Raw genomic sequence first — 17665 nt, forward strand, 5'->3', positions numbered from 1 at the left:
TTTTCCTAATCTTTGCCCAGGCTTTTTGGGTTAACCCCCCCCCCCAGTTTCTAACCATGTGTTCCATGCATTGGTCCCCCCCTCCTTTCTGTGCATGTTCAGAAATGCAAATATGTATATTCCAAGTGTTTATATAGTGGTGGAAAATGCTGTCAAGTTGTGGATGACTTATGGCGATCCTGTAGGGTTTTCAAGGCAAGAGACAACGGGAGGTAGTTTGCCATTGCCTGCCTCTACGTTGCAATCTTGGATTGCCTTGGTGGTCTCCCATCCAAGGACTAACCAGGGCTGATCCTGCTTAGCTTCCGAGACCTGATGAGATCTGGCTATCCTGGGCCATCCAAGTCAGGGCAGTGTGTATATAATGTCCTCTCAATGTTCTCTTTTATTTAAACATCTAAAATTATATTGGTGCTAAGAACAGCATTAGACTCCAATAGCACCTTAAAAACCAACAGAATTTCCCCAGGGAATAAGCTTTCATGCATCAAAACTGACTTTCTCCAATGCAGATAGAATGAAGGCCCATAAGCTCTTATTAGGGTGCAGAGATATAAAGCAAAAGATAATCCGCTCGATTAGAGCTAGGAGACACGCGTAGGGGCAAGAAATGCAAAAGTAGTGAGAAGATGGGACAGTTGCCCTGGAAATGTGCTTGGGGGGCAACAGTGTGGGGGGGCTTCTGGAGTTCTGGCCCCGCTGGTGGACCTCCTGACAGCATCTGGGTTTTGGCCACTGTGTGACACAGAGTGTTGGACTGTTTAGGCCATTGGCCTGATCCAACATGACTTCTCTTATGTTCTTACATTCTTAAATACACTTGAGTCCTAATCTTGTGTCAACAGATAGTCCGAGGCTCAGGGTTGGTCTATTAGTGTAATTGCCCCAGTCTCTGTTGACTTACTGCAAGGTAAATTTGCAGAGAATTCCAGCCCAGATTTCTCTGCCTGGGTCTTCCTGTGTATAAAACGAAGACAGTACACCAGGTTATAAACTTCAGAGGAGGAACTGTGAGTGATAAAATCATGCTTCCTTAGTGTGCTTTGGGAAGTGAAAACGTTTTAGCATCCGTGGGTGACTTAAAACAAAAGTCAAGGTTGCGAAATAGAAAAGCAAGATTCCGATATGTGAGGAATCGCGTGAGGAAAAAGTAGTTAAGGGGAAAATGTAATTTTTATTTTCCTTTTTGTGTGTGTGTAGGCTGCTCAGAAGAATGATGTGAAGAGCTTTCTGCCCTTTGAACCAGAAGTTCTTTCTGTTTTTGTACCTCCATTTATCAGCAAGCAGGAATTTCAGGCGACGACTATAAATAGCAATGCATTCAATAAAACAAAACGCCGTTCCTTTCGGAAGAAAAAAGAGAAATCAAAGATTGAAAGTGCAAGGACTCTGAACGGAGCTCAGAAACTGCCGGAAACCGAGGATATTAGCGTTCCCAAAGACGTTGACCTTAACGGGTTACCGCAGCTCTGCTTTCCAGGTACCTTGTGGTCCTTTCCTTTGACCATCATTTTGGTGAATGAAGGGGAGGGGCCTTGGCTTAGTGGGAAAGCATCTATGTTGCATGCAGAAGGTCCCAGGCCAATCCTTGACATCTCCAGCTGAAAGGATCTGGCAGTAGGTGATGTGAAAGACCTCTACCAGGCACCCTGGAGAGTGGCTGCCAGCCCGAGTAGACGATAATGACTTTGACGGACAAAGGGTCTGATTCAGTATAAAGCAGCATCATGTGTTCAATAGATAGGTGTTAGGTTGACTTGCAGGTGATGCACAGTACTTCCAGGAAACTGGGACACTCCCGTGATGGAGACTGGATTTAATGCAGGTGCTGCCCCAGAAGTCTAAACAGCCAGTTCATGTTCTTACCCAACAATGATTTCCTTCCTTTGGTGTAGTGGTTAAGTAAAAGGTAAAGGTTCCCTTGCTCGAAAGCCAGTCGAGTCCGACTCTAGGGTTGCGGTGCTCATCTCCGTTTCAAAGCCGAAGAGCCAGCGCTGTCCGAAGATGTTTCCGTGGTCATGTGGCTGGCATGACTAAACACCAAGGCGCACGGAACGCTGTTACCTTCCCACCAAAGTGGTCCCTATTTATCTACTTGCAATTTCTTGCTTTCAAACTGCTAGGTTGGCAGGAGCTGGAACTAGAGAAGGGAGCTCACTCCGTCTTGCGGCACCCGGGTCTCGAACTGCTGAACTACCGACCTTCCACAGCCTGCAGTTCAGCGTCTTAACCACTTGAGCCACCGCAGAGTGGTTAAGTGCATGGACTCTAATCTGGGAGAACCAGGTTTGATTCCCCACTCCTCCACTTGCAGCTGCTGGATGACCTTGGGCAAGCCGTAGTTCTGACAAGAGCTGTCCTTGAAAGGGCTTTCTCAGCCGCACCTACCTCACAGGGTGTCTGTTGTGGGGAGGTGAAGGGAAAGGAGTTTGTAAGCCACTCTGAGACTCTGAGTGAAGGGTGGGTTATAAATCCAATCTCCTCTTCTACAGCTGTGGGCGCACCCTGTGTATAACCTAGTATGATGTGTGGTGGCTTCATGTGGAGATCTGATGCCCAGTTGGTATGATTTTTCTTTTTTGAGTATGTGCGCGCACATGCATCAATTGACTAGCTGCACCAACAAATATCCACATGGAACACCCCACGTTGACGGTATATTGTATACATGGTGAGGAATTGTGCAGAAAGTAACCAAAGCCTTTCTGAATAAGCTCACAGATGAGCTTGGTAGTGCTTGGATGATATAGCTTGTAATGTATAGCTTTCATTCAAGGTGTTATATTTTATTTACTTATTTATATATTAAAACTTTCCTCGTGGTCAATCATCCCCAACTAAAAAGAAAGGTAAAATAGCGATCCCCAAGTCTCCCCGCCCCGCCACTTTTAAGTTTGAATACTTACCTGTGCTTCACTTCTGGTTGGTTTCCAACAAGTCAAATCCTATTGCTTTGCCTGTTGGATGTCCTATTCTGTTTGTTGACTGCATTGATTTATTCTGTGTAATCCTCCTGGAGTCCCAGTGAAAAAGGTGGACTAAAGTAAGAACATAAGAGAAGCCAATGTTGGATCAGGCCAATGGCCCATCCAGTCCAACACTCTGTCACACAGTGGCCAAAAATACCAGGTGCCATCAGGAGGTCCAGCAGTGGGGCCAGGACACTAGAAGCCCTCCCCCTGTTGCCCCCCCCCCCCAAGCACCAAGAATACAGAGCATCCCTTGCCCCAGCCTGAGAGTTCCTATCTATACCTTGTGGCTAATAGCCACTGATGGACCTCTGCTCCATATGCTTATCTAATTCCCTCTTGGAGCAGTCTTCCACCCCCTCCTGTGGCAGTGACATATAACATAAATAAATAAATACAATGTCTGTTTATGTCATTTTCCCCGTAACAAAGGATTGTAAGTTTTTTTCATTTGCTTGAATGAACTTGTAATGCTTCACAACTGGGCCATCCAAAATAGGTTTGTCACAAAATGAATGCAACCTGCGTGTCTTCTGCAGTTTGGCATCAGCCACGTTAATTGAGACTCTATGTAAATGAAGGGCATGTAAACCATACCTTTCATAGCATCATTAACACACTGCTGTTAATGATTTCCAATTAAACAGGGCAGTCTTCAGTAGTTACCATAACCATACGTCTCAGCTCTTGAGGCTTCCTCCTAACTTCTTTCATAAAAGGTTTATTTCCTAATATGTACTGGGCCTTGATGTCATCCATTCCAAAAGCAGTCTGCTTAGGAAAGAAAACCACACATTATATACTCTGAACTAGGTGCCCCGTAAGCCGATTTTTGTATATTTATCCAACACATAATTGTCATGAAATCTTATAAACATGGGATACATTAAGTATCTGGCGGGTTAGATGTATTTCGTTCTCTGCTCACTTGTTTGCTTGTTTAAAGTATTTCTGTCCCACATTATGTAGCCTTCAAGGCTGTTTACAGAATCCTTAGAAACAACAGTAGCAGCAGGGATGACTTTGCTCTTCATTTCTGCCTGCAGTTTCTACCCTGCCATTTGAAGCAGGAGTATTCCCGAGGTGGCTCATGTAGGAAGATGAAATACAATTGATCTGGGGATAAAACCTCCACTTCCTCTGCCGTAGGAACACTCTCTGGGGCCATTCAGTTCTTTTTCATGCAATTTGAGTAGGAGGCTTGGAATTGGTTTTAATTTGGAATGCTTTCAGCAGTTGCTGGAACTGGATTTCTTTTTAAAAAAGAAATAACTGCAGCTTACCAGGAATCTGACACACAAGTGCCCACCGTGGTCTCCAGAACAAATGTCCAGTAGCTTTAATTACAAGTTGAAATTTTGCCCGCTGATCGATTGATGAGGGTTGACACAGCGGAATGCTTAAGCTTTGCCAGCCGCATGGATTGAGTCACCCCCTTCCTTTCCGGGCCAAATGCTCATGGAAAAAGCAACTAGGGGTTCCCCTTCTTGTTGGTACCCAAACTTAAAAGCCGGTTGATATTTTCTGTGTCAGAGTGAAACCAGTAAATAACGCCGGCTGCATGTTAGGTGCAGTCTTTTGTAATGAAAAGCACCCCCAGAGGGCTGTGTCAGGTGCAGGAGTAGGGAAGGAGCTGCTTAACCCTTTCGTTTGGACCATTTTGCCCTTCAGCGTCATCCTTCCCTCATCTGCTTTTCCATCTTTTTTTTGGGGGGGGAGGGGGAGAATCCCGTGTCTTTCTCCCGTTTGGCCCCGTTTAAGATGTCATCCCTTAGTGCGCGGGTCCCTAACGTTTTTGAGCCCATGAGCACCTTTGTGCTTCTGGTGCAGAGCAGTGGGCGCAACCACAAAACGGCTGACACAGGAGGCGGAGCCGCACAAACAGAGGCAGCCCAAGTGCAGGGGGAAGAGGGGTGGTTTAAAAATACCCTGGGGGAAAAAGGAGAGAGAGAAAATAAAAACCAAGACTTGAGGCAGCTGGCACTGACACGGTGTCCTTTTACTCTGTAAAACCAATCAGATCTCCAGTGCCCAATCAGATGTTCTACTGGGCAAGAGCCCCATGTAGCCACAGCCACTTTCTAAAAATACTTGGTGGGCATGAGGAGAAGCATCGGTGGACGCCTTGATGCCCCCGGGCACCACATTGAGGGCTCCTGCCTTTAGTGGTTGGTTTGTACAAAAAACAGGTGGGTGGGAAGTTATTTGCAACAGAAAATGGCTTTGAATCAGGAAGGCTTAATTGAAATGGGTGTCACCTGCTGCCCAGAAAAAAACAAAACCTAGTGCTTTATTAAAAATTTACTTTGCAATAGAATAGCAGCAATTCACAAAAGTTGTGGGGAAATCATTCTGCTGATTTTGGCCTATGTGGTAACTTTTAATTTCTGTTTCAGTGCAATATTTCTTTTTTTTGGGGGGGGGTGTTAAAAAGAACCCAACACCTTCAGAATGTGCACTAATCATCATGAAACACCTGAGGGCAATTGAGGCCATTAATGTTGAGGAGTGTGTGGCGTATAAAGCTGCAAAAGATTAAACCAAGTTTTGTCATTCCTGACTCCCCTTTCTCTATCTCAAGTTTGTCTGCCTTTTTAAAGGTGAGGGGTCGTAACCTGCATCATTGGTTAATGGGGACATGGAATATTTTTACTGTAAGCAATGCTAAAAAAGATTGTCTCGTTCTTTAGGAGGATTTTTTGTAACAAGTGAATCAAAGGATGACCATATCCATTTTCTGGTTTTCACGGATGTTTGTGGTAACAGAACATACGGCGCAGTCGCACAATATTACCAACCTGTTCAAGTATGTTGCTTAGTTTTTTTGGAACCATTTCAAGTGCTTAATTAGTGGCCGAGTTCAGACTGACAGTTTGGCCCGACAGCCAAACGTTTCAGTAGCGTTTCAGTAGCGGATTAAAGGGGCGGGTTCACACAGGCACATCTGTCAGGCGTCCCCCAGCCGTACTCAAGCCATCTTGTGCCGCTTCCCTCCCGAGTTAAAAAAGTACCAGGTGAAAGTGGTAGCAAACCGTGTGTCGTTGATAATAGGCGCTGGCTGTTTCCGCGGCAGGCGCCCATGCGCATAGGCGCATGCAACTGAGTGCAGAAACAGCCCCTAACAGCCCGTCAGGGGCGGGTCGACAGTGTGAACGCTCCCTTGCGCTTCCTCCACAGTATCCCCCCACTTCATTCGCTGCACTGTGAACGGGAATACTGTGAAGAAGTCGTTCCCGGTCTGTTCCGGGTCTTCATTGCCACGACTCCCTAGCGCTTCAAATTGACAGTCTGAACTTGGCCAGTAATTAGCAAATGTTGACTGTTGCCAAAAAGTATTCAAGTATCTGTCTTTTGGTAGGTTCTTCTGGCTTAGAGCATTCTTTCTCTGAAACAGACAGAGTGTGATTCTTGATGTTAACAAGTGCAACTCATAATGTAGAGCTAAATGCATGAAGTGGTTTTTGTCTTTTGTCAGACCAATTTTGTTCTCGGTATGTTAATATTTTTTTTGTCTTTTGTCAGCTCAGACAAATTTTGTTCTCGGTACGTTAATATTGTCCTAGAATCATAGAGTTGGAAGGGACGCCAGAGTCATCCAGTCCAACTCCCTGCACAATGCAGGAAATGTTCAAATACCTCCCCCTCCACACCCACAGTGACCGCTGTTCCACGCCCAGAAGATGACAAAAAACCTGTAGAGTTGGATTTTAAAAGGGGAATATGGGAATTAGTTTGCCAAATATTTTAAAAGTTAATGTCTGTTGGTGCCTGAGATGTATATTGTATCATGTCTTGAGTCTGGCCGACGGCAGACCTTCATACTCTGTGTATTCCACAAACACTCTTGATTTCTGGGCTTCCCAAAACTGAAAATCCCAGTTTGTAGTTCTGGGCCTTATACCGAAAGTAACATGCCACTTTCTTGCAGGATGGACACATCTCCTCCAATGGGCAAGTTCACTGGGAAACTGTACAGACTTCTAAAGCTGCTGCATATTTTGTACCCTACGCTATTTGTGTCATATCCAGGTATCCATACTTCAATGCCCTGAAAGACTGTCTGTCTTGGTAAGGAGTGTTAATTTATGTTTTTCATCTGGCTGCTCTGTGCCCTCAATGGTTGTCCTTTCATTCTGATTTGCATTTTGAAGGGTGAGCCTAAACCATGGTTTGCTGGTTTAGATATAGTAGCAAACAACGGTTTGCTCCTAAACAGGAATGGCAGAGGGGAATCACAGAGAGCATATATATGCTTGTTCCATGAAGTGACAAAGTGACATGAAGTGACAAATCATGGCTTGTTTATCAATTTGACTTCTTCTTTTTTTTGTGAGTTGTGTTCGTGCAGATGTGGGCTGAAATATCCCTAACCTTTTTGAGCCTGCGAGCACTTTTGGAATTCTGACACAACATGGTGGACACACAACCACAAAATGGCTGCTGGGGGAGGTGAAGCCAGCCACAGAGTGGCTGCGGCAGCATACCTTCAAGTCATACAGTGAAGATCCGTGTGCTGTGGTGGTAGCTGCTGCCAAAGCAACATTTTAAGAAATCTGCACCGCCAATCAGAAGCCTGGTTGGGGAAAAGCCTTACATGGCCTCACCCCCTTTCTAAAAACACTTGATGGGCTCCAGAACAGGCGTCAGCGGGCACCAAGGCGCCCACGGCATCACCTTGGGGGGGGGACGACCCCCTGGTTTGGATCATGAATAAGGTGGAAACTAAGCAGCAGAAGGAAAAAATGTTTAAAAGGAATGGTGATTCCCTTGGAAAAGGGGTTTTATCTCCCGTTTTTGTGTCTCACTATTTGCTATTCTTTCCCCTTTCAGTTTACTGGTGCAGTTGAAGCCTTACAAAGACTTAGACGTGGATGATTATATAAAAGAATTTGCTGCAAAGCTGTCTTTAATACCCAGTCCTCCCCCAGGACCACTCCACTTGGTAATGATTCAGCCTGCTGTATTCAATGACATTGAAGTTGTTCTTGCATGTGGTTTCTCGGCAATAAGTTTCGATTTGGAATTCTGAACAAGCCCATGGCCACAGCAGGCATTTGGGGGCAGTGCCCCTCCATATATGACTGCAGCCCCCTCAGACAAAAAGAGAGAGTGAGTTATGTGTGGCTGTTCCAACATGACCCCAGGCAAGGTCAGGGAAGCTTCAGTCTCATTTTTTCCACTTTTTCCAGGCTGAAAAATAAATAGGTTATTAAAAATGCAATAAAATAAAATAAAATTGCAAAATGCAAAAGAGAGAGAGTTGGAGACGCCCCCCCCCATGTGTAGATCAAGATGGGTAGCTCTGTTAGTCTGTCTGTAGCAGTAGAAAAGAGTAAGAGTCCAGCAGCCCCTTAAAGAGTAACGAAATCAGTCATTGTTCATGTGCGGTTGTTAAAACAACAGAAGATAGGAACAAATCCTTTTTCAGTCTCCTTTAGGTCTTCTCTCTCTTGTTGCTGTGGTCTCTCCTTCTGTCATGCTCCTTCCTTCCGGGGTTTCCTCACCTTGGAGTGGAGCTGCATATCAGGGCAGGAGACCTGTGTCTTCAAAGGGAGAGGGGCTGTGGCTCAGTGCTAGAGCATCTGCTTGGCGTGCAGAAGGTCCCGGGTTCAATCCCCGGCATCTCCGGTTAAAAGGACCAGGCAGTAGATGATGTGAAAGACCTGAGACCCCGGAGATTTGCTGCCAGTCTGAATAGACAGTATTGTCCTTGGTGGACCAATGGTCTGATTCAGCTTCCTAAGGCAGCTTCCTGTGAGCGGGCACTGCCAGCAGCCATCAAGAGACAGGACTGACTTTGCTGTTTCCAAGAGGTGAGGCATCTGTGTCTGCGGGTGTGTTTGCTCATGCTCCTTCATGGTCACCAGTCCTTTCCCCTACATGCCTCTCTTCCCACTGCCATTTTCATTGAAGTGCACCTGCCTGGGAGGAGAAGGTGCTTCAGAGGAAGAATCGGGCAGGAGAAAGGTGCGATCGTCCTGACCATTGCTTTGCTGTTGGAGAACCATCTATCTTACTGCTTTAGCACAGTTTGGTGAGAATCTTGGCTTGACAACATGAGCCAGTTACTGGAGGAGGAGGAGGAGGAGGAGGAGAAGAATGGATTTATACCCTGCCCTTCACTACCCAAAGGAGTCTCAGAGCGGCTTACAAACTCATTTCCCTTCCCCTCCCCACAACAGATACCCTGTGAGGTCAGTGGGGCTGAGAGAGCTCTTTCCAGAATTGCCCTTTCAAGGGCAGCTCTTGTCAGAACTATGGCTTGCCCAAGGTCATCCAGCCAGGTGCAAGTGGAGGGGGAGTTGGGAATCAAACCCGGTTCTCCCAGATTAGAGTCCGCGCACTTAACCACTACATCATACAGGCTCTCTACACCAAACTGCCGTGTGTGGTGGTTTTTCTGCCTCCTGGGATCTCTGTGCTTTCAGCTTCCCCGGTCCCAGCCACTTCCCCCTCCGATATCTTGGCAGAAGCAATTTGTCACTTTACAATATTCCTTACTTGAATTTTCTGCATTTCCCATTTGTGCATGTCTCCTAGCTCCAATCATGCTAATTGCATTATGCATCGTACCCCTGCATCGTGACTCTGACAGGCCTTTCTTTTGTCACACCTGTCCCACCTTCTGACCCAGATATAAGGGCTGATGGACCCCCTCCATTCTCATTTGTATCTGACGAAGGGAACCTTGATGTACGAAAGCTTATACCCTGGAACATTTTGTTGATCTTTGAGGTGCTATTGCTAGACTTGAATTTTATTCTAGTTATTCCTTACATTGGTTATCGCAAATGTACTTTGTGAAAAAAAATCATGTTGAGAATTGAGGTGCAAAATTATTAGAGGTGAGAAAAAGAATAATGGAGATTCTCTCCAGGTTAGGATATGGCGCATTTCATGTAAGTGTAGTTCTTAGGAGGATCCTCTTTCTCTTTGTCAGGGAACTCTCTAAGATCTGGTTGATCCTGTGTCAACTGGTCTGAGCTCGCCAGTTTCCAGGGGGATAGTCCAGTATTTGGCAATCCTTAGAATGCGTTACAGTTCTGTAGTGTCTCTTGTAGTGTCTCTTTGGAGCCCTGGTTTGAGGGAGGACATGTGATGTCACAGAATGATGCAATTGGTACAAGTTGTCCTTCTGCATTATACAACAGAGTTTGTGCAGCAACTGGTCATAGAGGTCCATGAAAAAATAAGCTAAACAGGAGTGATTCCCTGTTTGTGTTGTGTAATTCTGGCTGTGCTTTGCAATCCATCTGCTCAGTAAACTGGTTTCTTGTTTTCTTTTCCCCTGAGCATGAATTAGCAATCTTGCTCAAACACTGTGTCTGTTCAGATAGATTTTCCACGACTCAGTTGCAAATGTTTACTTTCAGTTTTGGTCTCTCATTCTATGAAGCCAAATAAAATAAAAATAAATAAAGGTGCTTTAGGCTGGTCCTGCATTGGGCAGGAGTTTGGACTAGATGGTCTGTATGGCCCCTTCCAATTCTATGATTCTATGAAATACACACACACAAAAGAAGAAGTTTCTTCTTACAGGTAGACAGGATAGTATGGCATGTAGTGTTGTAGTTGAAACAAATGTATATCTGGTTCATGCATAAAGTTAAACTTCTTTTGTTTTTGAGAATTGGACTTGTTTTTACCTGTTTATTTTTTTTAAAGGGCTTGTGGGGGAAGACCAATGTTCCCTCTAAGCTGTGGAATCTTGTGAGCAAAAATTCTACATTGTGAGCTACTGGCATGAAAGTTGTGAGCGAGCAATCTGGCTAGTGCATAAATTAGTCTGCTCTGGAACCATCCTTCCTGAGCTAAGAGAAAAATGTGTGAGCCGGAGGCTAAAAAACTGTGAGCTGGCTCCCACTAACTCAACTTAGAGGGAACCCTGGGGAAGACCGCCGCCACACAGGGCTAGCTGGATGACCTCCTTATCTGTTTTTCCTCTAGGTATTTAATATGAAGCCACTCCAGGTAATTTTTCCATCTCGGGAAGACCCTGACAGTCCCCTTATCGATTTGGATCTTCATCTTCCCTTCTTGTGCTTCAAACCAGAGCAGGTGTTGCAGGTACGATATGGCTGTTTTGTCTGAAGTGAGCAGAAGCTTGTTCCCATCTCCTCGCACTTGATAGTCTCACAGTATTATGGGCTAGAGATTAAGTTCTCATTAGGGGAAATGGACTTCCTCGAATCCCTGGTGGTGGTTATTTGCAAAATGAACTCTTGCTTGACCACTCTTCCCTGGGACGGCTTTCATATTTGTTTAGGTTGGGTCACAGGGAGGTTCCGGGAGCCTCCGTGTACAGATGGATGGCAGGGCAAGCTTTCAGGACTTCCCAGTCCTTCAGCTTTAGCTTTCCCAGAACCCTTCTTTATTGACCATTCTGTGGACCCCTACAGCCATGCTGTAATCTGCCTGTCCCCACCGAGTCATAAACTGGAAGTGCCTATTGGGTATTGTAAATAAGAAGCGGGAGACTGACCAGTTATGAAGGTGCCCAGAGAGTTTATATAGTTATAAAGGTGAATATATACAGAGATATTTACAGGGTATTGAACACCATGTCATGCCTTAGTCTATGAAAACTGAGTCCCCATCAGCTTACCAAACTGATAGCTATTATGCTAAACCCCAGCCAGTCTCTAACAAGGTGATGTAATCATGAACTCTAACAAGACCTGAAAGAGCGACACCTGCTAGAAAACACCTGGCTGTAATTACATGATTACTAGAATGACAGCTGGGTCTGACAAACAGATCAAACTGATATATAGTAAATGCTTGCTACCTCTATCACTCTGACATATATCTCAATAGCGCCTAGCTCCTCTCACATAGGGGTTCTGTCTGCTTCTTTCACAGAGTGTCACTCTGATGACGAGAGAGAAGTCATTCTTCTGTGCTAGTGACAGATATGTGGCACTGAACCCTATGAGGTCGGATCCTTGACACAGTTGGGTGCTTCCTAGTGCTCCCAAGGTTGCCAAAATGATGGAACGTGCCGACAGAATGCTCCTTTGAGGGATTAGAATCACTGCTTGCTCTGTTTTAGATTAGTTTTCGTTTACTGGGGAGCTTTTGAAAAAATACTCAATACATTTACTTGAAAAGATATGCAACACCCTTTTCCCTTTGGAGGAGGGCTGCATTCACCAGGGGTCCCCAACGTGGTGCCCACGGGCACCACGGGACACGCTGACCCCTTCCCCGGAGCCCACCAAGTGTTTTTAGAAAGTGGATACAAGGTTCTTCCCCAGCAGGGCTTCTGAGTGGCCACTGGGGAACCGATTGGTTGTGCAGATTTTAAAAAGCTGTTTCTTAAATTACCTTCCTTCTCCCCTGCCCTTGGGCTTCTTCTGTGTGGCTGGCTTCGCCTCCCGTGGCAGCCATTTTGTGGTTGCGCCCCCCGCTGTGTGTCAGGATTCCAGAGGTGCCCACGGGCTCAAAAAAGTGGAGGATCCCTGATATACACTGTGTGAGGACTCAAAAATGAGGTTAGGTGGACTCTGAAACAACTCACATTTATTTGAGTGGGTTTTGTGCTGGAAAAGTTCTAGGTGGGGTGGTGCAGTTAGTCTGAACAAGGGTTTGCCCTCTCCTCTAAGAAAAGATGCTTTTGAGTATGAGTGACCGGTACCAAGGGGGTGACAGGATTTTTAAGAGCGTAAAAGCTGGTAGTGTGGCCTCTTGGCTGCACTGTTGTGGGGTGAAGTCTCACCCTAGGCTCCCGTTTCCATATGGGGATAACACTGGCCTGCTCTGCACGGCTGTTGTGTAGGTTGCTGAGATACTGTTTATGAAGTGCTTTGAGCACCTGAAATGTGCTAGATAAAAGATCCAATATTATATACTGCCGTATTCTGCATCCCTCAACATGTAAAAGTTGTGCTGATCTGTTTTTTCCCGCCCCTCTTCCCCAGATCATAACGTGTATCTTAACCGAGCGCAAAATAGTTTTCTTTTCTTCTGACTGGTCGTTGCTGACGCTCGTTTCCGAATGCTTCATGCTGTACCTTCATCCTATTCAGTGGCAGCACACTTTCGTACCTATTCTGTCTCGTCAAATGTTGGATTTTGTCATGGCCCCGACATCCTTCCTCATGGGCTGTCACGTCGATCACTTTGGAGAAGTTAGTAAGGTCTGTCATGAGTAATTTCTTCATTTTTTTTCTGGAAACTTCAATGTGCACAACTTTTCTGGGGGGAAAACGTGGGGGTTTTGTTGTTGTTTTGCCATCAAGTCACAGCTGACTTATGGTGGTGACCTCTATAGGATTTTCAAGGCAATAGACATTTAGTGTCGGTTTGCCATTGCCCGCCTCCTTGCCAGTTTGTTGTAGTGGTTAGGAGCTTGGACTCTAATCTGGGTGAACTGGGTTTGATTCCCCACTCCTTCACATGCAGCTGGTGGTGTGACCTTAGGTCAGTCATAAGTTCTTTCAGAGCTGTTCTCTCAAGGGCAGTTCTCAGGAGAGCTCTCTCAACCCCACCTACCCCACAGGATGTCTGTTGTGGGGAGGGGAAGGGAATGGGATTGTAAACCATTCTGGGACTTCTTCGGGTAGTGAAGGGCGGGGTATAAATCCAATCTCCTCCACCACTTCCTCCTCCTCCTCCTCCTCCTCCTTCCTATCCAGATACCAGCCAGTGTTAGTTTCTGCTTAGTTTCTGAGATCTGACAAGATCAGGCTAGCCTTGGCTACCCAGGTCAGGATGGAAAATACGTTTCTACAAAAATCAACCTAAAGTAATATATGAACAGTTCCTCCCCACCCCCCTTTTGATGTTTAAAGGGATGATTAGGGGTGTGTGTGGGGGTAATCGAAGTGCTACGCACTGTTAGCGCCTCAGTTGTGTGACCACGGGAAATATGCAGATGCTTAACGTTAATGAGAGTTTATCGTGACATCCAAATGAGACTGATTAATTTTGGAGCTTGATCAAACACTAATCTCCTTTGGTGCCCAGTTTCACAAGGTGTCTTGCACTGTTCAGAGCTAGTGTGGTGTAGTGGTTAGAATGTTGGACTGGGAGGGGGGAGACCCAGATTCAAATCCCCGCTCTACTGTGAATGCCCGCTGTGTGACCTTGGGCCAGTCACTTTGTCTCAGCCTAACCTACCACACAGGGTTGTAGCAAGGATAAAATGGAGGACAGGCAGACGTTGTAAGCCGCTTTTGGTCCCCATTGGGAAGAAAGGGCAGAGTGTAAAGGAAGTGAATAGTAATTCAGACACCCTAGCAAGTTGGAGCTTTATCCAGTTGTGGAATGCTTAAATCAGATCACAGGAAGTGAGAGGTTGGAGGGGCGAAGGAGGCACCACGAATGTAGCAAGTAAGCTACACCTGTGCATTATTTGGAAAAACCTGTTTCACTGGGGTTTGCTTGCCTCTCATTGGAGCCCTTGGGGCGAATATATGCCTGTCACATACATGGCCAGGTGCTCATATACAGAACAATTGCATTTTCACTTTACATTTGGGATTAGAATGTCTTACTTGGGCTAGGTAAGACATCAGTTTAGAGAGTGAGTAAATACGTCCAAGGAGCTGCAGTGGCTCAGTGGTTAAGACACTGAACTGCAGACCAGAAGGTCGGTAGTTCAGCAGTTCGAGACCTGAGTGCCTCCTGACAGAGTGAGCTCCCATCTCTGGCCCCAGCTCCAGCCAACCTAGCAGTTTGAAAGCAAGAAACTGCAAGTAGATAAATATGTACCACTTCGGTGGGAAGCTAACAGCGTCCCGTGCGCCTCTGCGTCTAGTCATGCCGGCCACACGACCATGGAAAATGTCTTCGGACAACGCTGGCTCTTCGGCTTGGAAACGGAGATGAGCACCGCAACCCTAGAGTCGGATTCGACTGGCTTTCGAGCAAGGGGAACTTTTACCTTTAAATATGCCCAAAGAACGTCAAGATCCACATGCATACGTACAAAATGCCAACTGTGACGATGTATATGTTTTCATAGATTTTGATTTAACAAAACAAAAAAATAGAACATGACTCATATAGATGTAAGTCAGATAGAGACCTTTGGTCCCTGTGATTTGTATATTGAGGTTCTGTTTGGAGAACTTGCTTTGTAGATCGTTATTTGCAGTCTTATTTGCATAGTGCACCTTTGTAACTTGTGACTTACTTGGGTAGTAGCTTTTGCCCCCGGAGGACTTGCTACACGGTACGGTGCCCTAGATGCCTGCGTCCTGGCCTTCTCCAGTCCGCTTTTGTTAACTCTCATCTCGTGCTGCTGGCAATCAGGGTGCTCAAGGGTGCTCACACATAAAAACATTAAAACATGTGGACAATTAAAAACAACATTTAAAATTATAAAACAATCCGGTGAAAACTCATAACCAGACAACGCCAAAACCGGGGAGGAGGGCAAACAACCTTTAATGGGGGTGTGCCAAATGAAGCAAAAAAAGTCTTCACCCGTTGGCAAAAGACACTGATAGAGGGAGACAGATGAATGTCCCTGTGGAGGGAGCTCCAAAGTTTTGGTGCCACGACTGAGAAGGCCCTTTCTTGGGTCGCCACCCAGCTAGCCTCAGGTGGTGGGGGCAACCAAAGCAGGGCTTCTGGAGATGACCAGAGTGAGTGGGTTGGTTCATTCCTTTACTGGCATAAAAGAAAAGCAAAATACCACAAGGCAAGTTTACAGAGAATTTGAATTATAAAATCATCCAAACATCAGATAGAAGAGCTAATCTTTTGCTCCCTGGTTATTATGGCAGCCAAAAGGTACCTTGCAACTAGACTTGTAATATGGGGACATCGGTCAGATAATAAGAAGGATTCTAACTTCGTCTCAGGAAAACTGTGACAGTTAGACACAATAGGTTGAATTATACAATCCCGCACTTCCCCATAAAATTCACAATGAAGTAAAACATGGTCTACCCTTTCAAGGTGCATTCCTTTGCATGGGCAAAATCTTTCTTGATAGGGAATGTTGGTAAGCCTCATATGGGAGAAGGCGGTCCTTAAGATATATGTTAGTCCCAGGCCATACAGAGCTTTAAAGGTCAATACCAGCACAGTTGGAAATGGAAGCATTATTTGTGCCCATGGGTTTGGACTGTGGCCAAAGAACTGAGGATCTTGACTTACTTGCTCTGTTCCTAGGGCGACAATGGCTTGAGTGGGTGTTCAACACTGGTCTTCTAACATTCTTTCCACTGACCCGTACTAATACTTCCATTGAATAAATCTGTGCGTGTTTTACATCCTTGTACAAAGTTTTTATCTTCTTGCTTTACAATCAGTGCTGAACTTGAGCACCGGGGTCTCCAGATCTGGTAGATAATAATGCACGGTAATGATTAAAATGGTTTCTGCTGTTAATATTGGCATGGGATGTATTTTGAGTTGGCATTTTTTAAAAGACTGTAATTAAAACAACAGCAGACCAGCAAACGTCTAGAAATAAGTGTATATGTAAGATTCTGTGCTGCTAATTTTGCATCGTCATTATAGCTCTTAATTACTAACTTGTCTGTTTCTAAAATTTCAAAAAGGAAGCTGATGATTTAATTCTGATTAACATTGATAATGGGGACATTGCACAATCCAAATCATTTGAAGATGGGCCTGACATTCCAGATATCCCACTGCAAGCAGCAGAAATATTTATAACAAGGTAAAAACACACACTTAAATCAAAATGAGATTCTTCAAGATGCGTCGTTTGATTCAAAGAAAGAAGTCATCAGAGCAAGATCTTTGTGTGACTACATCAATATGTGTTACCTGGGCATTTAATTTAGTTTGGTTTCCTTTTCTTTGAATTATCTGTTCTCTGTTGTATCCTTTTGTAAAAAAAATTATCAGAATGATAAGATTTCAAGCAAAACGTTCTGATTTTAAAGCGCACCTTCCAATACGATAATGAAAATTTCCATAGACTTGTCTAACATAACCTGATTGTTTCCCCAGTAAAAGCTAACTAGATTTATTATGTTCACTGTATAAACTTTATATGGTTAGGAGTGCAGACTCTAATCTGGGAGAACCGAGTTTGATTCCCCACTCATCCACATGCAGCTGGTGGTGTGACCTTGAGTCAGTTACAAGTTCTTTCAGAGCTGTTCTCTCACAAGCAGTTCTTGAAAGAGCTCTCTCAGCCCCACTTACCTCACGTGGTGTCCGTTGTGGGGAGGGGAAGGGAAAGGAAATTGTAAGCCACTCTGAGACTTTTTCAGGTAGTGAAGGGCAGGGTATAAGTCGAATCTCTTCTCTCCTCTCACTACCATTCAAGTAATTTCAACTCAAAGATTGCTCTGGTGAGAGGCAGTGTACATGGGAACTCCAGTGTACATGAGAACTCACCCGCCCTGAGCCTATTCTTGGGGTAGGGCAGGGTATAAATTAAATAAATAAATAAAAAAACTTGTGCCACTTTCTTCCTGAATGCTTTAATTTTGGGCAACCCCAACTCTGCACATGAAAACCATCAGTGCTGGTAGATTGGAACTGTCTTCGTATAATGAAGCAGGCCATCAGGTCTGGTGAGCATCCATTGTAGCTATAGATTCACCCTCTGCTTGGCCAGGAAGAAAGATTTCTATGGCTGTGATGTGTGTTCAATGCCCAATAATGTGTGTGCAATACCCAACTCAGTCAAAACTCATGTGTATTCCTTGCCCTGTACTGCTTTGGATATTCTGCAGGGGCAAGTGTGCAAACACCACCTGCTA

General features: G+C 45.1%; 1 protein-coding gene across 1 annotated transcript in view; it reads left to right on the forward strand.

The window, feature by feature from the left end:
* The window catches only part of DENND3 (DENN/MADD domain containing 3), a 67850-nt gene that overhangs the window by 11322 nt on the left and 38863 nt on the right, over positions 1-17665 (forward strand). The window contains exons 2-8 of the mRNA XM_015407679.1: positions 1201-1480; positions 5660-5775; positions 6898-7037; positions 7800-7911; positions 10917-11036; positions 12890-13108; positions 16487-16608. Coding sequence (XP_015263165.1) covers positions 1201-1480; positions 5660-5775; positions 6898-7037; positions 7800-7911; positions 10917-11036; positions 12890-13108; positions 16487-16608 — 1109 coding nt within the window. The remainder of the gene's footprint in view (positions 1-1200; positions 1481-5659; positions 5776-6897; positions 7038-7799; positions 7912-10916; positions 11037-12889; positions 13109-16486; positions 16609-17665) is intronic.

This window comes from Gekko japonicus, unplaced genomic scaffold (genome assembly GCF_001447785.1).
Source record: "Gekko japonicus isolate JY-2015 unplaced genomic scaffold, Gekko_japonicus_V1.1 scaffold1591, whole genome shotgun sequence".
In the NCBI taxonomy this organism is placed as follows: domain Eukaryota; kingdom Metazoa; phylum Chordata; class Lepidosauria; order Squamata; family Gekkonidae; genus Gekko; species Gekko japonicus.